This window comes from Dromaius novaehollandiae, chromosome W (assembly GCF_036370855.1).
Source record: "Dromaius novaehollandiae isolate bDroNov1 chromosome W, bDroNov1.hap1, whole genome shotgun sequence".
NCBI lineage: Eukaryota > Metazoa > Chordata > Aves > Casuariiformes > Dromaiidae > Dromaius > Dromaius novaehollandiae.
In genome coordinates, this window is record NC_088130.1 from 68,288,733 (window position 1) to 68,314,693 (window position 25,961).

Sequence of the window (25,961 nt, forward strand, 5' to 3'; positions counted from 1 at the left end):
AGCCCACAAACGCGGTATTGCAACAGGAGAATGACAGCAGCTAGCTCAGCTGGCTCAGGGCAAAACTTAACAGGGTCTTGAGACAGATGCTGACTATTAGAGAAATGCAAAATCACTCTATGTGTATATATATATAAAATCTATATCTATATATATAAAATCTATAAAATCTATAAATATATAAGATCTGCCACATGGAGAATTTGCTCCTGGCAGGAGTGACTGCCATCCAGAACTACTCTGCAAACTTCAGAGCAATCTGAAGTTCGGTGCATCTCTGAAAAACAGGCATTTGAACTCTTATCGCTCATTCTCAGGATTTTTAAAAGTGCGTTTGGCTTTTGAGGTTTGCTGAAAACTAAATACATACCTAAAGATAACGGCATCTGTGTACTAACTAAAAAAAGCGGTGGCTGTCTTGCTCCCCACCCCCCCAGTCTGGCACAGGACAGATGGGTTTCTAGGTCCATGCAAACACAGTGATATATTCAGAAAAATTTGCACCCTACTTGCACTTGGGTTTTGTTGTCAGCTCATCTGCATAATTAAAAATACACATCTCTCTTTCTGATTCTGGTGAAGCTTCTACAAATCAAATGATCTACTTGAACCCCCCCCCCCCCCGTAAACAATAAAACATTATTTGTACCTTCACATAAATCTTAATTTTCCCTTTTCTAGTTTAGCCAATGTATTTTGAGCAAGAAATGATTAAATTCTCGTAACACAGGAATATCTGTAGGGATATTTAGGAATTATTTAAAACGTGCTTGCAACGGTGGGGCAAAGGAGCACGCCTAGCAGACAGACGTATTGAGTTTGGTGCATTGGGAAGGCTACAGGGAGACGGCGTCGGTGACTTTTTGAGAAGTCGGAAAGGCCACGGGAGCTTTTCACAAAGGGGCCGCGGAGCGACAAGCAAGCCGAAACGGTTAACCCGTCCTTCCCCTCCCGCGCCGAGCAGCGCGGCACGTTTCGTCAGCGAGGTTTGGCAACGCGAGAGATCCTGCAACCAATTTCATTTCCTGATAAGCGAGCGCTCCGCGGGGGAAAGTCAGCCAGAGGCTGCCGGAGCCGTCAAGCGCCCCGGCGGGCCGGAGAGGCTCCTGCGAGGAGCCAGCCTGTCTCCGGCTTATCGCCGCCGTGCCGAGCGGCACCAGGGCCGCCGGCCTCCTCCGGGGCCTCCTCCGGCCCCCGAAAGCCCGGCCGGCTCCGGCGGCCGGCTCGCGCTGTGCTTTAAGCGACCGAGCCGCAAGCGTGCGGCCGCGAAAACACGCCTGGGGATGCAACTCTGAACCATCTTTGTGCGTTAACTGTGACTTAAAATCCCCCCCCCCCCGCCCTTTTAACAGGGAAAATCCAAATACAGAAGAATAAATCAATCGTGTACGGATAAATTTTGGCAAGATGAGACGAGGAGGGACATATTTTCCCGAGGAACTGGAGGCTGCCCTGCTTGCAAAGCTGGACACCACAATTCAAAGATTCCTGCTTTTAAACGAAAAGGGATTTTTCTAAAAAGTTATCTTCACAGATACCCTCGATAATTTTACTGCATTACTGCATTAACTGCATTAACAGCCAATATCAGCTCTAATTGCAAAACGGCAAATACGCTTCACTGCAAGTTCAGCTGTGATTTCCCCACACATTTAAATGCCATCTTTTAATACAGAGCTAATCTGACTGTTTGTTCCCTCTTATATCATTACAAATTGATTCACAACTCAAATATTTTCACAGGAAATTCAAGTAGCTTGACACACAGAGATTTGAACTTTTAAAAGTCTGAAGTTGGAGCCTTTAAAAAAAAAAAAAACACCCCAACACTGCCAGTCTGATGACCCCTGACGGGAAGATAAAAGGAGAAAATAGCTCAAATAATAACTTCAGGCCCTTCATTACAAAAATCTCGGGTAACTTTTCAAGTGGCTTGCAGGCTTATAATAGCAACGGCGTCTGCAGTTGATTAGCTGCACCCGCACGCCCAGATGTCGCAGCACCAGCGAGCAAGCGCTGCTGCTTCGAGAGTTTACTGGGGAGCAGAACATGACTGCACCGAAAAACAAAGTCGCGAGAAAGGAAGTTGGGGAAGCTAAAGAGATATTAAGCTTGTCCTCCACCAGAGCGGCTGAATTCATTTTTATTGCATCTTCTGTGCTGCTGGCAAGCCTGGGGTAAGCTCGTTTTCATATTTCTGAGCGACCACTATGCATTTACCAAATTTTGTGATGATTCCTCACACACGATTGTGGAGCAAGCAAGAAACACTACGGCACGAAACAGGAAATCTGTTTTCTTCTCTCTTCAGGGCACAGCATCAAAATGAAGGGCAATACTGCAGGTTATGGTATACCACCGACTGGTCGACATAAGTGAAAGCCAGCCCAGATGCATTAATCTCTATATATTGCTAAGGTGAGAACCTACATGAGCTGAATGGAAGTGGATGTGGGTAATCAAGACTCACTCGTTGCTCCTTGAGACCAACAGTTCATCAATTGAAGGGCACTGACTCCACCCCTTCTGCTCCTTCAGCTGCTTGCTCTCAAGCCACCGCACTCTGCTGAGCGCCTTGAAGAGAAACCAAGTTGTCTGAAGCTTCAGAGCTCACCCCAGAGCACTGGGTTTAAAGAGAGATGGTCATACCTCAGAGCTGCATGTGAATAACCAGGTCAAATGGGCCGGGATGCCTTTGGACGTTGGTACCAAACAACAGCGTTTCGGCTGCAAGGAGGCATAAAGCCAGAGCAGACCAGATGAGTATCATCAACAAGGAATCTCAACCGGCCAGATGACCACTGAGGGCATGACTGCCCTGCAAAGGCACAGACAGCTTAGGTTGGCAGCCCACCAAACTCCTGCAGATTTAGGAGACTAGACTGGTCTCCTGACACCTTCAAAGATACAATGCAAAAGCCAGTCCCATGCTGTCATTTACAGCGACAAAGAAGAGACACAATATCCATCTTTCCAACTTTCTGGGCTACTGCTAAATCAATGTCACGTCCACAAAACAGAAACAAAGGGGGATGATGGAGGAAGGGGATGGAGAAAAGCGGAGCATAGACACTCTCCACCCCTAATTAATACCCATCAGTATGAGCCACACGTTCCCCAGCATGAGGTATGCGACGTCCTAGGCAGCTGCTGAGCCTCCTGTTCAGACCAGGCCTGGTAACGTCTCCGAGGCGTGAAGATATGGCTTGAAATCTTTAGCCTGTTGAGGCCAACAGCAAAACTCTCAAATTCCAGCGAGACCAGGATTTTTCCCATAGATCTCCGAAATGCTAGGATATAGCAATGAATGTTTCAGGGACGAGGAAGAAAACAAGGCTGAAGTGCTCCATTCACTCTTGCTCTACAAAGGAAAATTTTATAGAGTGCTCTCTCCAAGTTGAAAGCATGGTTATTATTTTCTGCTGGAAAGTATTTTGGCTCATTTACAGTAAGAAACTGATACTACATGAGAAATAGTTTAAAGAGCAGGCATTCAAGAGCTTGCTAATGCATATTTTCCTATGCTGATGCTGCAATGATGTTTATATTACTCCTCGATAGGGAGGTGTCAGAAAAGTATTAGTGTATTTTTAACTGTGTGCCAGGAAGACAAGGAAAATAAAATAGCTGTTTCTTTCTTGTCCCAGTCAACAATGCCAAAAGTTGCTGTTTATTTTTTTCCACTCCCATGGAAGAATTTATAACCACTGAAGCAAACTAAAGCTAAAATACTGTTTTAATTCCAAAACTGACTGACAGCTGCTGTGTCAAAGCAAACCTAAGTTGTCGGGGTTCTCAGAAGCATTTCACCTTTGAAAAATGAGTTTCCTGGAGCCGCTTGAGGTCCCCCTTCTCCATAATGCTATAAAAACAATGAAATAAAAATGTGGTCTGGTAGAAGTTTCATATCCAGAAGACACCTGGGGAGAGGTGGAGAGCACATCCCCTTTTCAGATCGCCTTGAGAGTAACATATAAACACGGTATCGGTTACAACATTAGCTAAACTCTCTTCGGGAGCACCAAACAGAGGCTGTGGACACCATGGTACCCACCACCACCGTCAGACCTGGCCACATGCAAACACACGATATACTCAACTTAACTCAGACCTCATGGGCCAAAGGACTCATCCATAACAACAAGGAACCTCAAATCTTGACAGGTACAACTTTCAAAATCCATGCAAACATTTACTGGAACGGCAACTGTATCGAGTTTTGGTTGCTTTTTAGTTAAGAATTTTAAAAGACATCCTTAATAAATAAGGAAATATGCTTTGTAAGTGACTCACCAGAGCATGCCGATGTTTTAAAAGCCTTGTGCTCAGCAATATGAAGTTTCATGGTTTTTCATTAACTGCAAGTTTCAAATTAAACTACATTCTAAAGGGCTTCAGAATAAAATTATTTCGCTTTCCCTAAAGCTTCCAAGTTGCATGATTTCTTCTACCTTTTATTAGGGACACTTCTGAAAATGGAGTTCTGTTAGTATTTAATCTGGCTCATCAGCAGTATTTGCATTATACGTAGCTACAAATGAGTTTCTCTAAAGACTGCTGAAATATATTTTCACCCATGGAAAGTCCACAAAAGGAGTCAACAAATTTCAAAGACTCTCAATGCACAGATGCTAAAGCTAATTTACTTTGGCACTTGGCTTCCGCAGCATTAAAAGAAAAAAGTAATCAAGCGTATAAGCAAAAGTTTAAACAAGTTTAAAGGTTGCAATTTTGTTAATAAGTATACATGGACCTTATTGCAAAACTATCTTACCATGCTCTATTTAGTTAATGTGTTCTTACTACCTACTCAGGTCCTATTAAGGTAGCATTTCTGTGGATTATCATATTTATGTTTGAAAATGACTGTCTGGGGCATTTTTCTCTGAACTACACCTGAGATGATCTGTGTTTTGGTCCTTAAGATTCTTATTTCTGGGATTATGGAATTAAGAGCTGCTGCTATGTTGTCTTTCTTTATAGAAATTTCCAAAATACAACACAAATCAAGAGTACTGATATGATGAAGCATTTTTGTACTTTAAGCATGTTAATAGTAACATTTTTTTTGGTAATGTTATTCACACACTTAAGTTAGATCTTGTCTATGCACAAGTTTGCACCCTTTAACTACACAGACTGAAACAACATAAATGCCTGCTTGGACATGCTTTTTATAAAGTGTCATTTGATTTAGTTTAAACTCATCGCCAACAACTCAAGCAGCTGGGCTTACGTTAAAATAAGAGCACCTGCATAAGGCTTTGCCCTGGTTCAGACAAACAAGTTTATAATCCCAGTTGAAGATTAACTAGTGTTATCCAAGTGCAGACGTCTTCACCTGCCTGCTCACAGCTCCACGAGGAGAGGTTCTTCACTGAGCACGGGGCCCATCAAAACTTCCTAGATCGTTTTTCCTGGAATCCTGATTACCCGCAACCGTATTTCTCAAGGGATGGGGAGTATATTCCTCTCTACCCAAGGTCGCTGAGAAGCTGACCTCTAAAAGCAACGCCTTCAAGCGCAACACGAGTTATTATTCATCCCTTGTCGGGCAGCTCGCGGAAGCAGGGAAGTTTGACATCCCAATTCAGGATACGAGTTGCCAGAAGGAAATACACAATCTGTAAATATTATTCTTAGCAAATGTTTGGGGTTGTGGAAAGGCCCAAAAAGCACTTTGTTTAAAACATTTCCTACGCTTCTCCTATTAATCTGGTGGTCTTCAGGTGAAGGGTTAACAGCAGCCGAGGGTCAGTGCGGGGAAGCCTGCACCATAGATGCCTGTCTCATGGCAGCCCTGAGGATGTATTAGACACAATCGGCTTCCACTATAACAAGATCCTTGACCCTTCAGTCAGAAAAACATAAATATTGGGAAGAATTTTGATGAAGAATTTACTTTTAGGAAGCTTTCTGTCTCTCTTGCTTAGCACTATGCCCCAGAGCTCTGTAGTGGAGCTGCCGATCTCTGTAGCTCATGCCCCCGTCCACCCTTACGTCACGCAGAGTTAAGCTATGCATTCCTCTCTCTGCCTAAAGTCCAGGCTAGTGAAGCAGTGCTGTAACGGTTAAACAATGCAAAACAGAGCTGTATGTAGCTGAAGATCTGCCACACAGTTTAATTTAGATTATTGAAGACTGCTATTCTGCATTCTGAAGCCTACCAGTATCTTGCTCTGGACAAACAACCACCATGGGAAACCAAGGACACCAGGTTGCCGGTCACAAAATTGCTGCTACTGTGATCAGGAGCAATCATAACAGCAGACAGGGCAAAGGACGATCTCTCAGGAACCTATGTTTGATGGCATGAAATGCTCTAGAGATCAGAACCAGCACTGAACTGGACCTAAAACACAGGTGACCATTACAGAGTAAAGGCATAATGTACCTAGAAGCGTGACTCTGGACCAGAGGTCCAGAGTTGGCCACCTCCGCCAACAACCACATTATTTTTATGGCATTTTGGGTGGCAGAACTCTGGGTGCTGGTGCAGCTCCCGCAGGAGTTGGGTGACGTGGCCAGGACACAGCTGTCCTGGACCAACTAGCAGGTGATACCTAACAGCAGTCACAGGGGCAATTTCACTGTTCTCCCCTCCCGGCTAGTGCCTTGATCATCAGGGACTTCTTTCCTGTGAAACGCATGCAAGCTGAAGAACTTGCAAGTACATCATTAAAAGGGAAACCTCCGAGAAGTGCTTTTAACACCTCAAGGAAAGCTTTTTGTGTGAAGAGACTGAAGACTTTTTCCCCATGCTCCTTTTACATATTCTGTGAAATTTTAATGCTCATGAAACTAGAATGCACTTGGATAAATATTAAATTTAGTACCATAGCAAAGAGGTGCAAGTTGATAGCATAATGGCATGTCCGCCTAACGCAACAAGAACGTACGACAAAATGCACACGGATGACAAAATCCTAATTGACAGAGAGGAAAAAAAACAGGAAAAGAGTAAATGCAGCTCAGAATACATTCATGGAAATGAAGTATTTTTGCGTTAAGTGACTTAGCTGATGGGAAGTTTTCTTTTAAAACATTAGATGTGGCCTCTTGAGTCTGATCAGCCCATGAACCCAAATGTCAGCTTCCAGTCAATAGCTGGCACTCAAAACAAGTTTTCCCACTTATTGTAAAAGAGCAGTTATCTGCTGGCTAAGTCCCCTTGGAAGTTCCAGATAAGTCCCAGGCTCCAGACGCAGTCTCACTTCTCTCACGCTCCTAAACCCGAAAGCGCAGATAGTTCAACAAAGGGAAGAAAAACAGCCTGTGAACTTTTAAAAAACGAAAATAAGAAAAGAATGAGGCCAATTTTCACCTATCACTATGATCTCTAAATTGCCTTTAATAAGCTTCTGCAATGAAACAGGGAGCCTGGATTGTGGGCTGCTCGTCTGCAAAGGAGACAGCTCTATCTCCAAACTGTGGCTTCTGCCTCCGTCCCAGGCATATTAACTTCATTTATCTCCTCCTACGGACTGCAGGAGCAATCAGCAGCTCTGGATTTCAGCACCTACCCTTTATCTCGCTGTTTATGCAGAAGTCTTCTAAAAGCCTAATTACTCAGCTTGGACTCTCCCTGCCTTCCGCAGCACACGGTTAAAAGCATACGGTTAAAATAACGTTAATTACGTCGTTCATCTTGACTCAATCAATCAGGTTGCTTCAGGACTCTAAGGAAAATGCGAGTTGGAGCTTCCGTTTCCCAACCTTTATTCGCTAAGTGGATGCAAGATCTCTTTCCTCGCAGGTATAATAATTTCAAGAGACCTGCTCCTAGCACCCGTGCTCGCTTTCAGCGGCGCGGCGCTTCCCGCAGCCAAAGGGAGCAGCAGTACCAGGCAGCGCTACAAAACTGATAAGCCGCATTATGCAGATCAGGATCGTGGCTCTAAGTGCTGTTATTTTTAGTTTACATTTATTCACGTTTGAACTATGGTCTGAGCAACAGGCTCGAGATCTGAATAAATACAATGCCTCTTGAATGCTCACTTCCTCCGCAAAGGCCAAGATAAGCAACTTGAAAACATTCCCTGTATTTAGCTGTGCATACATTATGTACTTACATACAAGAAAAAACCCCATTGTCTGGGCTCCGGGTAGGCAAGTGACTAAAAGCACTGCTTCAGTCCTCCTTTTTTCCAAATCCTAACCTCTATGTTTCAACCATCTCCCTCAAGGTGCTTAAGGCGAACGTGGCAATTTCTCGGAGGTGGCAGCAGTTCCTCTGCACGGTCTATCGTGCTTTTGGGCGCCGCAGTATGCAAAAGGCAAGAATGGCTTGAAAATGAATCAAAAATTAATTGAAAAGCCAATCTACACATTCTCAGAATTAAACTCCACAGCTTTTCATGTTGTGTTTACATATAGGTCACGTCAACCCCGACGCAACAGACCCATAATTCCTCCACGCATTCTCCAAGCTGGTCAGACACTACCCAACTACTATCCAGAAGCCACGTATCCAAATTGGCTGTGCCCAAGCTAATATGTGTTAAAAAATGTCCTTTTGGTAGGCTATATGGATGCTCTATGCAGCTAGACAGCTTCCAGCTCAGAGGTGTGAGCTTAGGGATGCAAACATCCACCGAGCTTATTGTGCCGGCAAAGCGAACGTGGGTAGGGCTGCTCCCACCCATCCAGACATGCCCAAGAGAGTGTCATTAAAGATACGTGGATTAAAGCATTCCTCTTTATTTAGCTGCCGAAATTGCTCGCTGTTGCCAACATATTGTGTAACTGTATCTTCGGTCTGATCTTAATATTTTTTTTCAAGCTTTAGAATAGCTTTCGCCGAAAACCTCAGAGACTGAAGCGGCAAAACCTGAGAAACAGCGAGGATTGTGAGACCTTTCTGAGACAAGTGCAAGGATGAGGGGCCAGAAGACTTGCAGTGAAATTTCTACCGGTGAGAATCACTTGTGCTACTCACTCTCACCATCTTTGCAAAGAAAGGGAGTTACGAGCATTTATAGGTTAATGCCTGACATTACAGATACCTGGGTCAATGTCACCAGCTTTCCACCATGCAGGAGAGTAACCTGCTCTGACCAAACTGTCACTCAGCAAAAAGGTTTTGAAAAAATGATTAAATCCAGTAGGTGAAAGTGGGCAATATGAAGGAATTAAGTGCCAGAACGTCTATATTCACTTGGTAACCCTGCCCCTAAACGGACGTATTTTGGAGGAAAGGTAAGTGCTCCAATCACACCTTCAGCATCCTTAAAATGGAAAGTACTCTACTGCTTGATAAGGACTTAGAGAGCTTAACGCTTTTCTAAACATTTTGATCTGCTGACTTAAGCTGCAATATAAACATGTAGTTTTGAACGCCATATATCATTAATGCACAAAAAGTAAACCTGATGGGATTTCACTCTAGAAAAAAATTTCTTTAAATTGTGGCCCAACCTGGCACACTAAGTACCAGATAAACTTTCGTTTTTTGTAAGCAACAATTTTTTTTACTGGTGGCTCTACATCAAGAAGGAACTACTGCAGTCTTTTAACATAAGAGTTTTTAACTATCTGCATGCATGAATGAATTGTCACAGAAAAAGCAGCCCCTGAGAAGGAAAATATATGCAAAATATACAGCGTTTCTCTGTACCCTGGTTTTGCACACACTCCTACTGACTATTCACAACAGCATCACATAGCAGAACACAAGCTGAAGGGCTGAGCGCAGGATTTGGATCCAACAACTCCTCTGTTATTATTCGGGCTATTTTTGTACTGCTGTTCAAAACTCAGGCTCTAGACCAATCTGTTCCCAAGTACTTAAGTCTGATTGACTCACTACATGTACTAGCTCCGACAGGGAGGATAGAGGGAACAGCAGGAAAGACATTAGTATATGCAGCCGGCTAGACAGCTCCCACCGGGTGTTTTAAAACTGCCACGGTATAAATAAATTACCAGCTGTCGCCAGCGGCCACGTATACCCAGTATGCCTTATCAGATGGTAATTTCCTAAAGTTATAGCAAAAGAAAAGGGTCTTGAGAAGAAGCTCCCTCTCACCAAGGAGTAAGAACAAATATGATTCTGTAGAAAGCAGATGGTATTTAAAATACACTTGGCATAGTGGAGGAGGGAAAACAGTAGAGTGTTTAAAAAAATACATGCAACTCCCATGTATTTACTTAGGTACTTACACAGAATTCTGTATTGAAACATCACGTAGCCATTAATGGATTTTGGCTTCATAAAACCTGTCAAGTTGGTAAATCCCTTATGAGATCTGAGGCATTTTCAAAAGCGAACGGAGAGCTCTGCTCAGGATTATCTAGAAAGCTCATGGGCATGCTGGCTGGACTTACAGGTCCTGAATTAATTTCCACTACATTGGTTTATTCTTACCTCAGGACTAAAGCTGCAGAAATTTATCTTTGCAGCATTTTATATAGACCTAGATGGAGATCTGGAACACTACAGAAAGAAGAATATGATAACTCAGAAAAAGAGAGCGATGAAAGCCTGGTTACACCTTAAGTGTATGAACAATGCAAGGAGAGGTGAGACTTCGTCTTAAGAGACATGATAAAAAAAGCCTCAGCTAATTTTATTTCCTCCAACACGCTGCAACTTAATAACAAGTAAAGAAAACTCACCTAAAGGTTTAGTACAAATTAGGAATTTAAATTAAAACATACCCACATTGCAATCCACAGTTCAACCCCTTATCGCCTGCTATTGATAGAGGAAACGACATTTCGACGTTGTACGTGTAACGGGTGCATATGTAACTGCTTGGAACACTATGCTCTAACTGAGTAGGTCTCGCCACACTTACTCTCAGCCTGTCTTTGGGCAAAGCAACAGCTCCTTGTTTGATGATTTCCAGGACTCGTTCCACCGACAACTCAGCTCCGGCTTGCTCTAATCGTGAGCTGAAGAAGCTGATCACCTGGAATGAAAAAAATCAGAGCACATTAGCAAATAGAAAGAAAATAGATCTTTTCATCAATTTACATATGAAGATGTCATCTTCTTCCCCTGGCTCGATATATCTGTGCTTCTCAAAGAATAATCACGTTATTGCTTGTGCCACAACCAGGATGACTTTGTTAGTGACAAGTTAGCACAGTTATTACTATTCTTCTGTTATCATTTTTAATGGGTGGATGAACTTACAATTTAACACATGCAGCTGAATTAATAAATTTAGGTTTTCAAGTACCGGTATTGGCATATACTTATAGTTGTATCTATTAATAATATATAAGGAAAAATGCTTATCCTACTAAAATGCTTCAAAAACTAGGCCGGGAAGAGCACTAGAAAATTCTACGTTTTTTCTATCTTTAATTTCTATAACTTGCACACTGATTTCAGAGGAAGAAATAGATTAATATTACAATCAATTGGACAACACAGAAATACGTCAAAAAGCCCAACAATCAGCGATCAAAATAAATGTTTAGAAAAGTTGGCAGTAATCCTGTCATAATCTGACGCCAGATTTAGACACAACAGCTCTAGTCGGATTCAGATCTCATCCACGTGACTGTGATGCTGCTAATCTTGGCAAAATTGGGACCAGCAGAGAAGGGTCAGTGTATATGCACCCACCCTGGCTGAATGAGATCCAAAGAGAGGGATTACTGACGTAAAAGAAAATCAAAAGATCCAAACCACCCAAGCAATGTTCAAAGGCGAAGGTTTGAGTCTTTGTTTTAAAAGGGGAGGGTTGAACAGCAAGTGATACATGGTCCAGGGACTACTGATCATATCATGACTACTGGTAATAGCATCAAATTCAAGTCTCAGAGACATTTGCGCTTCTTATCTCACACTTCAGGATTCTCGAGCCCATCAGGTCTACCTTTTGTAGCTTGGGCCTGAATTTACTTTAGTTTTCAAGAATTAAACTGATCCTTATATCGTCAATGATTCCGGGACAGAGCGCTTTAAGACGACCACTATGTATCTTGATGCAGTTACAAGAGTTGACATCGGCTGGCTGGTGTTTGTGTGGCACCCAAAGCCACAGCAATTTAAAAAAATGAACAAAGCTCCTGTTCTCCCCAAATTAACCACCCACCCCAACACTCCCATGGACCTTGCCCACCATAGGTTCCAGGCACAGGAGCCTGCACGTCCCCTCTCAATACTCTTATTCTCCATGCACCTCCCTGGTGAGGCCAGGCTGATTTTCACCTTATTTTTCCCCTCTCTTCTGTGACCCAGCTAGTCCTTGTTAGCTAGAACAGTTAGCTCAGGCTTCAACTTCTACCCTCTTCCAAGCTCAGTAGGTCACAACAGAAGCAGCCATCCCAACGTCAATTCTCCATGTGAGACATCAGACAATCTCCACTTCTGTGGCTCCTTTCATCCCCAAAAGAGCTCATTTTGCAAATGACAACCCCTATCCCAGAAGAACTTATCACACAGAGGATCGAAAACATGGAAGAGAAGGGTATGGGAAGGGTATGGGACTAAATTTCAATGCCCACTTGGAGTCCTTTGGAAGCACCATGGGATGGTCAGAGCCCTCTTCCTAGAGCCAGCTCTGCAGAGATACCAAGCTATTGCTGTGCACACTTCTAGCTTCCCAGCCTTCTTGTATGCTTTGGACACACTCTTCTTCAAAAAGTGATAATGCGCACTTGTATCTGAATCACAAACTCCAGCACAATGAGTAATCTTTGTTAAGTCTCCCCAAGTAGAAGGGGGGAAAGTGTACTGCATTATAAAATCTCTGCTGAGCTCTTTTGTTCTGGAGCGAGACACAGCTGGAGCCAGAAACCATTACCCTAATTATGCCTCACAGCTCAGCTGCTGTTAATAAAACAAAGACAGCTGATGGCTTGATTACCCTGGGATTCAAATTCGTTGTGATCCTAGAAACTCTGGCCCTTGTTTTGAGCAGGTAGATCTACCAGATTGCAGAGCAATTTTCTCCAGAAACTGTGAAGCACCAAACAAGGGAGATACAGACAGATTACAATTGCTAGAAGTTGCTTTGGGGAATTTTTTTTTTTTTTGGCTTCAAACAACAAAAGTGTGGAAATCAGTCAAGTGAGAATTCAGGTGTAGCCTTCTGTAAGGTCCTTACAAAACCTCAAGTACTAGAATAAGAGAGGACTTGACCACCTTTGGCGGATGTAGCGGGTAAGTCTCACACTCTTACCGATAAGGATGCTGCAGTGCTGTGATCTCCGACCTGTGAAAGAGAGGAGGAGGAGGATGCGTAGAGTGCATCAGCCAAGGCGCTGGAGAGAGGAACCAGACACCACACAGCAAAACGGCAAGGAACAGCTTGAGCAATCCCACCGACTGCCAAGAATTTGGCATAGACTGGGACAAATGGCTGGTAGAGGACATGCAGCTCATAGAGGGATGAGAGAGTTGCCCACAGACTTAGAAAGAAAAAAGTGTTTCCCGTGTTTCAACACTCCTCTGTTGCGAGGAATCACCGGCGAAACCTACCCTCAAGCCAGGCAGGCTGGTACAGAGACTGCAGCCCACTGCTGTTCCCTTGCTAGCTCAAGTTCTGCTAAACCACAACGAAACCAAATGTAAAATTAGGCTTTCAATCAAAGGGATAAAATACTATCATAAGGCATAACGTAATATTAGGCTTTTAATCAAAGGGATACAATGCTATCATATAACGCAAGCACAAAACCTGAATGAAGCTTGCAGATACTACCTGAATTCTGGCATTTCCTACTTTGTAAAGTCAAACCCTCCAATCTTGACCTGCTTTTGAAAGATTTTTCTGTAAAACAACCTTTTTTTTTTCTGGTAAACCAATCTTTGTTCAGTTGTATTTCACACACAATAAAAGCGAGCTAGGCTGCCAGTATTTTCAGGGTACGTCAGTGGTTTGCAGTGATTTGAACGGGTATTTTTGGTATGCAGGTGAAGACTAGCATTTAAAACAAACAAAAAAATCTATTGAAATAACAATACGTATCTCTAAGCGTTATTTGTCTTCCTAGGTCAGACAAAACCGAACTGGAGTAATTCTCTTTCTAACCCAATCAGTACAGCATCTCAACAAGGTACCCGTCATACGAAGAAAAAGAGAGGAGCTATAGAGAGGGCACACTAGAAGAAGTATTTGCTTTTTACCATTCTATCAGGAATAAAACCAAAGAGCATGTAGCATCTACCTCCCTGCTGCCCCAGTTCCCTTCTCCTCTGTAGCCAAAGGCCAAACACTTTACCTACTTACCTGCCCAAATATAAAAGATTCAAATGAAAGCTTAACATGATTTTAAGGATAGCTTTTTCCTTTGAAAGTGCCTTAAGTATTTTCCCTAAATAAGTAACAGAGCTGCATTTAAAATAATCTTGAAAATGAACAGATTTCAACTCCTTGTCCACTTAAAAGGAAAATAATGCAGAAAAAGCAAACTGGCTGGATAATGTTAAATGAGTTTCAAGTTTTAGAAGCTGCTTTAAAACATAGTGCTGAGCATACTACCATAATGCATAGGAAAAAGCAGCTCTCACAGCAAACAAAAAGTAGGCCGAGACACAGCCACATCATCGTTTTCTTGTGGTATCTCTTTTGGGTATTCTGAAAGCTGTTATTTTCACTAATCACTCGGGCAGCCGATCTAAGAAAACAGAAAAAACCCTGCAAAGTTTGCAGCAAGTGACTCGACCAGTCCCTGTGAATTACTTGCACCCGAATCACGGTGCGTCCCCAAAGGCCATCTCCGTGCAAGCAACTTAAAAAACCTCTCTCCAGTGCAGCTTCTATTTTAATAGAGATTAAAAGGCATGTTAATGTTGGATTAGACAGCCCCTCATCAGCAATATCTTACCGGTATATAGATAAAACAGCATATTAACAGCGCACAGGGCTTTGCCCTATTCAGAGGGACCAATCCTGGCTGTGAGAGCTACCTACCCGCCTGGTGCTACACGGAGGTGCCCTGGCTGCCGTGAGCTCGGTCATCTCCATGCTCTGTTGCACAGCGCAGACATGCCGCAAGAATTTGTGCCATTAATATACCGAGGACCTCTTAATGAAACCTGCTCTCTCTAGTGATTTCCAAAATCGTTCTCCATAAAGCATCTCCACGTAGGAGGTCAATTTTCCCGCGGAGACTCATCTTTAGTACTTTTGTTTCATAACCAATACATTTACAAAATATTTCCAAAGATGAAAAGTGTTACCAGGAAGCTAGAGTGATGTAGATGGATTTAAAAGAGGCATTTTAGGTCTCGGAGGGGTTTTTTTTTTTTAGATTCTGAGCGAATATCCACAGCATCTATTATTTTGCCCATCTATTGTTTCCGATAGCGACACTCTGAAGTAAAGAAACACTCATTTGTATTTACGATAGCATCCACCGAGCAGCGGAGCTATCAAGGACAAGATGTTTTCTCCACTTGGATCCTTTCAGAGTAAACTGAAGTGCTGCGAGGCCCCAACCCATCCACAGCGCCGTGCCGCTGCCTGACACTACAACTCTTAACTCGCTAAAAATAACAGTACGATTCACTGCTGCCTCCTCTGCCCACAATTTTCAAGGTTAACTCTGCAAAAGGAGAAGAATAACTTGGCACCAAATTAAAAAGTTTGGATTCCTTTCTCTTCCTTTTTCTTTCTTTTCTCTTTGTAAAGCTATGAAAAGAGAAAGACACTTACATATTTGGACATTGCTATTTTACGTTTCCAGCCTCAATAGAGTAACATGCTGTATGCACAGCACACTGAAAGGAGAGGGGAAAAAAAAAAAGGAGAAAACAAACCTCTTGTCATAAAGCACTACAGGATTAGCACTTCATCTAAGCAGATTCCTTAGGAAACCATAAATCACAGCGAGGAGCAGCGGCCAGCGGTCACACCCACCGTCTCGGAGCAAACGCGAGGCAAAGATGACCCTCGCTGGAGCTTCACAAGCAATGAAACGGCTCCGGGGGGGGGGGGGTCAATAACAAGAGAAATGCAGGTCTGTCAGCAAATTGAAAGTGCTGGAGGGGGGGAAATCAGATTCATCTTGAAACGAGAGTATGTTCAAAGACCTGTCAGCCTTTCGACGTCCTCTGCTGCCATGCTCCCATTTTCAAGCAACTTTTTTTCAGAAGAGCATTGGTAGCATTTGAGGGTAGATGGGGAAATCACTAAAAGGTTTTAGCCAGGCTCGAGCAATTAGCAGGATCGAGGCTTTTCCATCAGCGTTTTAAGGAAAGCCATGAAAGATTAGTTATAATGTTCACTGCAAGTCCTGCAGGGCTTGAAACAAAAGTTGCTACAGCAGAGCCAAGCCAACTCCACCGCTTTTAAAATCGAGCAGGGAAATATCTTTGGAGAATTAAATTCCTCGTCGGAAACTGCATCAATCTGATCCTTTAAATCTTTAAACTATTGCTCCCGACCTCCTGATTTCTATCAGACTATTCTGCAAACAAAATTCTAGCAGCTCCTCGTTAAGCCTGTTTAACGACACTGTATCTACCACTAGCTGATCGAGGTCTCAGAAAATATGAAAGTAATGAAAGCCAATGAGTTCTCATCATGGTCACAAAACACATTCATCTCTAGTAATTACCAGTGAGGAGCTTCTGCCAAATTCCTGATGCATCTGAGATGGGTGACCAAATTATGGACCACCTCTGAAACAGAGGCGTATAGATAGTTTACAGCTGAGACATTTCTGCAGCAGGCCAGCACAGGAACGACAGCGTTCCTCTTTGTTCACCATCCAGGGGAAGCATATCCCAGTTAGCTAAACAAGATGCCCAGTATCCTATTAAGATGACTTTCTAAAATGAAAAGTAAATTAATAGGAAACAGAAGGCATTTTGATTTCAGTTTCTTCTGCACAGCATTAACTGCACCCATATGTTCTCAATCAGCTGGTGATGGCGATTTTTAGCTTATTTATAAAAACCTAGAGGCAGATGATGTAAGTAGTTTTCAATGGAAGTAATATTCTAGCTAGTGATGACCCTTAAACGTTCACCAGTTTTTCCCTCAGCTATGAAGCACGCACAGGTACGCGTTATCTCCGGTATCACCATTGCAGAGTAGCCTGAACAGTCCAAACCCTGACAGTGCTTCACTATTATTAACGTGAGAAAGGCTTTTGCTAAACCTGCCTGCGAATCTGCCTCGCCACATTTTACACCAGTCACCCGTCCTATGTGCCACAAGTACGAAGAACAGGTTATTCCCTTTCTCATTACAGCAGTCTTTCATTGGAAGAGCATCACATCGCCCTTAGTCTTCCTTCCTTTGGCTAATCAGCGCTAGTTCTCTCTTTCCTTAGAGGTCATGTTTTCTACAGCTCTTGATCCTCTCCAGAATTTCTGCTGCTGGCCCACATCTTTCTGCATGGTGCCTAAAACCAGACGGAGTAATCCGGCCACCACATCGCTAGCACGAGTGGGCTGGAAGGACACCTCGAGGCCATGCTGCTTTTCTGTACCCACACAGGATTGTAGCAGAAGCATCTTTCCATTTGCACAGTTAACGACTAGTTACTATTTTCTCCCTACATTTCTCAACCAATTTTACATCCACCTTTCAGTATTTTTACCTCTTCTATGCTTCCTTATTTGGTTTATGAGAACATTGTATGCAACAGAGAAAAAAAAAAATACTGAAGTAAAGATACGTCATCTCTACTTTATACATTCCTGACAAAGCAACCTGGCAAGTTTTTAATGTCACAAAATCATTACAGATTGCACAAATCCTGCATTTCAGTCGACTATCTTCAACAGAGAACATGAGCATACTATATGGTACTGTTTCTATATGAAATACAAATCTAGACTACAGTTTAGGATAAGAAATTCTTATGCCCAGTGTCAAGCAGAATTTTGCTGAAGGCTTCTACCTGCAAGGCTTGATTCTCCCACCGCAGTAGAAGGGGCCACACTAGAGCACAGAGGGATGCACATGGTTTCTGCAGCTGGGGATGCCTAGTGGCATTTGATCACGAAAATCACGCTCACATTTCTACTTGAGGATAGAGACCATCCAAACGTTCTTAGCTGTGCAACGACCAGAAAAAGTAACGATGGATGGGATCCATGCGCAGCACAACCAAGCAGAGGTGCTTCGGGGCTTCAGAAAGGTGGCTTTTCCTCTTCCCCTCCCGCCCATTACAACAATTTACAACCATTTACACCCATGAGCTACAAGCTTTGGGACCATCCCTGGGCCAGAGAGGCAAATTTACCGCTTTACATTGAGCGCAACGGCCTGAAACCTGACAGAGCTCCCTGATGCATGGGAAGCTGGCTAATCCATCGCCCTTCGAATAGCCAGCCTTGGTCAGACCAAAAGCCTGGCTAGCTCCCCATTCCACTGCTGACCGTAGGCCAGGGTGGATGCTTAAAGAAGAACGTAAGAGGAGCTCAAGAACAGCAAACTCTTCCCCAGGAGTAAGCATAACCTCGTAGCTTCCTACAACATACAATTTAGGAATTTCTTGAGCCAAAGAGCGTAGCCACATTTTTGTGCTTTACAGTCTCTAAAGGACTTTTTTTTTTTTTCCTCTCCTCCATGAGTTTCTGACCCTTCTTGGAGCACACTTACACTTTAGACACTCACAACATCCTGAGTGACCATGAGGGTGGAACTTGCACTCCCGTCATCGCAGAGAAAAGCTTGAGCAAAGTTTGGAAAACAGGAGCACTTTTCGGTTCTTTTCAGACATCTACTGCCTGCATGGTCCTAGACAAGTTCCCCTGACACGCATAGTAAAGGTAACATGATTTGTCACTCTTTCAAGTGGTAGGAAGACCAGTTAAAATATTATGGCTGTACCACGTACAAGAAAACGGTTGGCTCTGCACAGGATGGTGGCAGTGCTGATAGCACGTATGAACTGGAGGATGTGACAGGGTAGAAGAGCAGTCAGCTGAATCTCATCTTTTATTCAGATCTGCAAACCTGACAGCTCTCACCACTTGCCAGCTGGTGACAGGTACATTTAAAAAAAATTTTTTTTTTTTTTGACATCCTTGCTTCTCTAACAAAGGAGCTTTTTAAAAATTCAAAATGCTCCCTTGGAAAGCTTTAAATAGTTTCAGAATGTAACTGGCATTATGCTGTAACCCAATATTAACTAGCTTTGGGGAGGAATTGTTTAAATTGTCAAGGAGAACCTCCATTTAACTGTTACAAAGGAAAGGACATATTGCCTTCTGTGGGAGGCGTGGGACTGTCAGGCAGAAGTACCTGGCCACCACTGGTTTTCCTCATTTTGGACAAGGAAAGTTGAAAAGTTCCCTATCTCAGACAGGAATGAAGAACTCAGTCATCTTGAGTGCACCATGTTCCCTCTTTACGCAACTTGAAGATAACTTGTCCCAGTCATCCAGGCAGTGTCATACTGCCTGTACTCTGCAGCTGCCAAAAGCCGGGGAGCTTTCAGCTGGAATCCTCCGAGCTCCAAGCTCTTGCAGGACCAGAAAAGATGAAGTGAGAACAGAAGAGGAAGGGACAGGGACAAAGAGGATTACAGTCAAACATTTTTGTCAACAGTACAAGTTACTTCCATTTATGGAAGCATCAGAAATCTGTCCATCTTCTGTAATATTTTAACATAAAAGCCAATAGAAACAGAGAACCTCCACAGATTTGTATTCACATGAAATAAATGAACTATTCAATGCAGGAAGAAATTTAGCGCCCTGTTCAGCTTGCACTTCCAATATCTTGCATCCAGCAGTCACGGCATGACCTCAAGTGTTGCTCAGCTCTGCAAGTACCAACTAGAGGAGAGAGAAATGCTTGTTGCACTTAAAATCTGTTGTTTTCTAGCAGGGATCGTCACTCAGTTTCTCAATATGAATACTAAAGCCAGTATTAGAGCAGAAATTACTTACTAACTGTTTTCAAAAGTCATGCTCCAATATGCTGTCAGTTGAGAGCCACACTGACAGCAGGTTCTGACCCACAGTGATTTCTACTGAAATGTCTACCTACCCAAAAGGATTGCAGACTGCTGTGGACAAAGACTTTGGAGGTGAAAGTAACTTAAATTCAGATACAACCCAGGGAATGAGGTGGTTGCATGCCTGCTCTCAGCTCTTTAAGAAAGTCCCCCATAATCATTCATAGTCTGGTGAAGGAAGTAAGAGAAATGATTGCTTGATCATGAAATCCTGCTTTTCCTGTCCAGAGAGACAGGCTTCTACAAGGGGAAGTTAGGAGAAGCTGACACTGTCCTTCCTCAGGGGCGTGAAAGATTTGCCACCGGTTGGGAATTCCTTACCAGAGGCATCTCAAAATCCCCTTGAACGAGTCCTGGGTCTACTGAGTAAAGATGTTGCCCAGAGTAAGTCACAGTGACAGTCCAGAAAATAGGGGAGGGAAACTCAACATTTTAATAAATTCTAAAAGAAACTTAGCAGTTTAGAGACGATGAATATTTTCCACCTCTTGAAAGGATAAAGCGATCAAGTAACAAAGTGTAAGCACCCTCTAAATAATGTATTACTTACCAGATCTATATTTTGCATTATATCCTGGAAGGAAGGGTGAGTTCGAAATTGCTCAAACAGATCCCGCTTGTAAAGCAGTGCGTACACCAGGTTCGGGTTGTGATGGAGGGAATTTGTCAGGCAGGAGTTGATGATCTCCAGCATCATTCGGATCACCTCCTCGATCACGTTCAGGTCCTGCGCCTTTAAGGAAGGAAGAAAAGGTTAGCATGCCCTTTTCCATTGTAAAATACATTAGGTAATAAAGACGGTGCACAGGTAATTATTACTAATGGAGCTATTAGCTGGCTAATGTCTCAATGGTGAACAAATCTGGCATTCCTGAATGTCTGGGAAGAGATATGTTTGCTCCTGTACCAACCAGACTGGAAACCAGAACGTAATGCATCCATTTACCTCGTAGCTCAAGTCCCTCAAAAGGAGCCATCTTCTTGTCCAAAAGAGCAATAACATACTGCAGGCAGCCAAATTCACTAAGGGCTAAGTGAATTTAGTCTTTTCAGCCCTTCCTGTGCTAAGTAAAAGCAGTTCAGCCTATGTTTAATTTACTACGTTTTCAGCTCAGCCCTTGTCGGAGGGGCTGGAGAGAGGTCCTCCCCCGGGCATAGGAAAAGAAGTCAAATCTACTTTGTTCATATCGTTAGCTCTCTCAGACATACCAAATGCTGGATTGTGAGAACAAGAAGAATCCTACCAAAAGTTTTTCTGGTTAGTCTGAACTGAAAGCACTCGTGCTTACTTTTGCCGACTGCCTGCAAAGCAGTCATGTCCTGAGTTCTCCCAAGGCATTTAAGTGCTTCATGATGGGGCTGTGCTTGCAACAGGATTTTGCTGGACTCTCATTCAATCTGTACGTAGACGAGTTAGAAACCTATAAAGAGCAAAATCCTCTGCTACCATTTTGCTCCGGCTACTTGCATTGGGAAGCAAAGGTGTAATTACAGCGTCTTCACGCAAGCGTAGATATGGCCTTGCAGAAGACCACCCCATTCTCCTAGCCCTCCGCTCCTTCCCCGCCGGCCCTGCACCGTGCCTCGGTGCGGGGAAGGCAATGCCGGTCCTGCTCAGGCTGCTGTTGAGATGCAGCAGCACTGTCACCCGCCTGGTTACCCCGACAGCTTGTCTTCTTCACGCACGCCGGAGACAGGAGTGATGAAAGCCGCCTGACATGCTCGCTTGAAGAACAATATCCCGCGCACACGCTCCAATTACACCTTATTCTTCAGCGACGATGCCTGACTGACTGTGGAGGTTACGGATTTTCTTCTGAATGTGAGGATCTCCTCCTCTCTCTTTTTTCTTTTTTAATTTTTCTCAAACGACTGCCTCAACCACCTGAATTATCTTTGCAGTGTAGCTAATAACATTGGCAGAAACCCTCACAAAACCCATCGCTGCAGCTACTTAATCTGCCAGTGGCATCATGTTCTTCTGGCAGAAGCAATCCTTACATTCAAAACGCAGGCAGGTCCTGTACCTGGAGTCTCCTGGTTGGCATGACACAAAACAGCATGCCAGTTAGACACGATGAAATGCAAACGACACAGAAATATAAGACAAAATACAGGACAAAACTGGAAATAATTGCTTCATCTGGAAACCAAGGAAAAATTCAGACCTGGCTGAGGCGTCTGCAGAACGGTACTTACCTACCAAGTTGGATTCATTTCTGAATATGGCGCATTAAGGTGGCTTTTGAAAAGCTCTTCAGCTAGTGTAGGCACCTCACAAGCAATCGAAAAGAGACACTAAAGTGAAAAGGATGTGTCCTGTTCCCTGTGACTTTATTTTGGCAAGGTAACTACTGTGACCGTAAGGAAACGGCGAGGCATCGTCCACGTGGGCTAAGCTCGCAGCGCAGGAGGGCATATTAACCACATCAGCACCTGCAAACACGCTGTTTCAAGAGGAGACAGACACTGCGATTGCTGAGCTTCAAACAGCTCAAACTGAACTAGAGGCTACAGTTCAGAAACGAAAGTTCGTTTAAAAGCTGGTGGCCAGAACCAGCCGCCCGGTTTTGCTTTCCGGCGGCGGCTCCGGATGACGAATCTGGAATCCCAATGAAGAAATTAGGTAGCTACAGTGCAGCTTTTTACCTGCAGCTGAGCACGCTAAAAATAGCATTTATATGAAGAATGAACTCCATAAAAGAAAACGATGTGGGACTGAATCCCAGCATTGCATACATATTATCTGGAGAGCTGTACGCGCCTATAATTAGCGATTAAAAGCATTTGTAAAAGCTTAAAACTTTTCAAAACAGGAACAAACAAACAGAAAGCCAAGGACAGTGTTTGGATGAGACAATGGAGAAATGCCGTAAGCGCTGATAAACCGTCGCGCGCTTTTGTTGCTCTGTATCGCCAGTATCCAGCCACGGCACCTCCGCACCGAGACATGGCGTCAAGGCAGATATAAATAAGGTTACAAAAACATTTCACAGCTCAAGAAAGGGCGTTTATCACCCTGCGTAATGACTTTCAGACCGGCTGAACGCAGCTGCGACCCAGAACACATATGACCAAGACAGCGACACCAACCACGGCAGCCTTGTAAAAATATTTTCTGGACTGGGTTGGCTCTTGACAGGGATGCAGGGGTGGCAAGACACTGATTTGGGGGGACAGGTAGAATTAAACTGTACTTTCAGATGGGAGATTAGGTAGAAGCAATGGCATTTTCCTATTGCCTAAAATTGACACGTTCCACGTGCTTTGCCCATTTTAATTTGTTACAGTATTCCTCTACAAAACATTGCCCATATAATGCCGATGTCAGTACTGATGAACACCACTCCAGGTCAGTCTTTTTTTTTTTTTTTTCCTCCTTTTTGATTATACCCATAGAAATGTCTATATCCATCATTAAAAAAAAAATACGGGAAGTTAAAGGCTTGGTACCAACTTTCTCAGATGGCGATCCAGCCAACGAAGGGAAGGGATGGGGCAGAGCACTAACGTTACTGTAAGTAACTGTACATACCTCCTGTTTCCTCCTCAGGATAGGAATTAAATGTGCTAAGTATTGGAAAATATTTTCATTTTTAAACAGAAAGAGCCAGGCAAAGGGCCAGATGCCTGGTCACGTTCCAGTCGCCCAAGGCCCAGACCAGGCAGGGACATGTACAGAAGACCCAGGTACCGTCCGGGGCAGTCCGTGCCCCTTTTGTCAAAAACAAAAGGAACAAACAAGCGGCAATGCCAGAGAAAAGAGAACGGAAACAAGCTGAGAGGCTGCGGAGGAAAACGTGGCAAGCACAGAAACAGGAACAATAATTCGAGTTTCATAAACGCTAACAAGAAACACAAATTGGAGGTGCAAATGGGCAAACTGTGGGCAGAGCTGCATGCTCCAGACTCCAACCATCGTGAAGTCCTGCTGCTTTTCCTTTTTGCTAACTGAAATATAATTAATAATTAGCATGACACCCTGCTTGGCAAAGCATTTCAGAGCCTTCGGTAATGATGTACTGCTAAAAGACCACAACACACCGCTGTGCAAACCCGGTTCAAAAGTACCGGGGAAATAAAGCAGCCTCACCACGGGACGCAGGTAGGGGCTTGCAGCTGGGTCCCTTCCTCCTACGGGCAAGTCGCTCGGTCACCGTCAGCGGGGGATGCAAGAACTCAGCATCGCTAAAAACACGCTTAATTTATGGTACCCGTCTTTTGGTTCTTACCATCCCAACACTGTGAATTCTCTTCCTCTTAATTTGATGTTAAATTAATTTTAAATTCTATAATAATAAAGAGCTGGTTTTAAAAGTCCTATCATGAACAAATGCAAATCTCCAGCCTCTAAATGTTAATTCCCAAGCAAAAAAAGAGGCATCGCCACGTATTATTCAGGTTAACTTTGCTGAACCATCCCTCGTGTCTTGTCTAGTCTAATAAAACCAGAGATAAAAATTATTTCGCTATTTTCTTTCCTCTGATACAAGCAAAATGGGCACGTTCTCGGAGGAAGCAGTCACGACATAGCTCAGGTCGCTGCCGCTCATCTCTCGCCCATGTGTTATGTTATAATACGCTGTTCTTTTCTTTGCAAGCTAGAATTCACTTAAATGGGTCAATGTTTTTTTCTTTGGCCCTCATGAGCCAAAGGGCAGTCTGGAGGCTTTAACAAAGTTTCCCCGCTAGCAACTCCAAAGTCAAAGCGGCGAGGCTGGCTCGGGCTGCCCCCTCCTCGAGGTCGCTGGCTCCTGCTGCCGTCCTGCACGAGGCCGGTCCGTCCTCCCAGCCCAGCATCGGGGACGAAGGTGCGGCAAACACCGGGTCTGGCACCGTGCGTGTGCCAGGGCCACGTCGTGCGTTCAGTGCGGACCGCCCGGCCCGGGCTCTGCGACAGGATGTGACCCCGTGGGTAAAAGGATATATAGAAAAAAAGAGGTGAGAGTGAAGGTTGCACAGGCAGCCTTAATCACGGCCTTTCTTGAGGTCTGAGCACTCATCTGTGACACCTCACTGTAATTCTTCACATGCCATAATGCACAGAGATTTTCCCCCCCAAAAACAAGAATTTTGGAACATACTATATAAAAATGTGCAATCATAATCAGCTACGTTCATGAAATAGATAGGACCTGAAAAGCAATTTTGTCAACAACGGAAAGCAAAAGGATACACGTAGCATATAATTAACATATATCAAAAAGACTGAGCCTGCTGCACTAACCCCAACCTGAGAGCTATTTCCATCCTTCTTTTCACGAGGGATGGTAGGGAGGAAAGTTTCAGCAAACCATCATTCCAGGTCCACCAGCTGCAGCCCCCAAAAGCCGAGAGGAGCAGACAGCCTCTGCTGATTTTCCATTACACTTTTTTCAGCTAGCTGCACAGACATTAGGACTGCTTCGAGCGCTTGTCCTTCTGGATGTGCAGCAGCTCTCTCTTCCATGCCTGCTTGTAAAGCAGCTCTTATAAACTCCCGTGTAATGTACTGTTTAGTGCGGAACAGACAAGCTGGCACTCCAGGGATTTTCACCTTGATAACATAATTTAACAGCATCCACACTTACAATTATGTAAACTTCCCTTTCCTCTTTAGAGGGGAATTTCTACAGTTAAATAGTTTCAAATAATTTACTTTATTTTTAGTTACTTTAGGAGAAGCATATGTATCTTGTTTGTATTAGCTTTGGGGAGCTTCCAAGAGAGCTGTCTGAATTTCCTGCATTTTCAGCAGAAAATAAAACCTTCAACAAAATAAACTCGCTTTGCCAACGGGATGGAAAAAAAAGGGGGGGGGGAGAAGGAAATGCACAAGCAAGCTGTTCTTATATTTAATGCACAAATGAACTTCAAAGTCAATCATTCGGTAACAGAAGTCTTATCGCAGGATAGCTATTTTACTGGCATACATACAGCATAATGCGCTCTGGCTGTCGTATGTCCAACCCAGCTAACTTTTGGCCATAATGTTTAATTCTGGGGAAGTAGGTATTAAGTGAAAAATTGCAGGGCTTACAGTGAATATAACCTCAAAACTAACCCAGTCATCTCTGATTACCGCTTAGGATTGAAAGTAG

The 25,961-nt window shown here is 43.6% G+C and overlaps 1 protein-coding gene and 1 long non-coding RNA gene across 3 annotated transcripts in view; one reads left to right on the plus strand and one right to left on the minus strand.

The window, feature by feature from the left end:
- Nucleotides 1–25,961, minus strand: part of LOC112994467 (dymeclin) — a 218,362-nt gene that overhangs the window by 19,624 nt on the left and 172,777 nt on the right. For both annotated transcript variants that reach the window (XM_026118835.2, XM_064500291.1), the window contains exons 15-16: nt 20,432–20,614; nt 10,800–10,913 (exon numbers count right to left, since the gene is read on the minus strand). In XM_026118835.2, the coding sequence (XP_025974620.2) occupies nt 10,800–10,913; nt 20,432–20,614 (297 nt within the window). The remainder of the gene's footprint in view (nt 1–10,799; nt 10,914–20,431; nt 20,615–25,961) is intronic.
- On the plus strand, nt 847–4,418 carry LOC135324297 (uncharacterized). The gene is made up of 2 exons (XR_010385665.1): nt 847–2,177; nt 2,312–4,418. It is a non-coding gene; the product is annotated as an uncharacterized LOC135324297 (long non-coding RNA).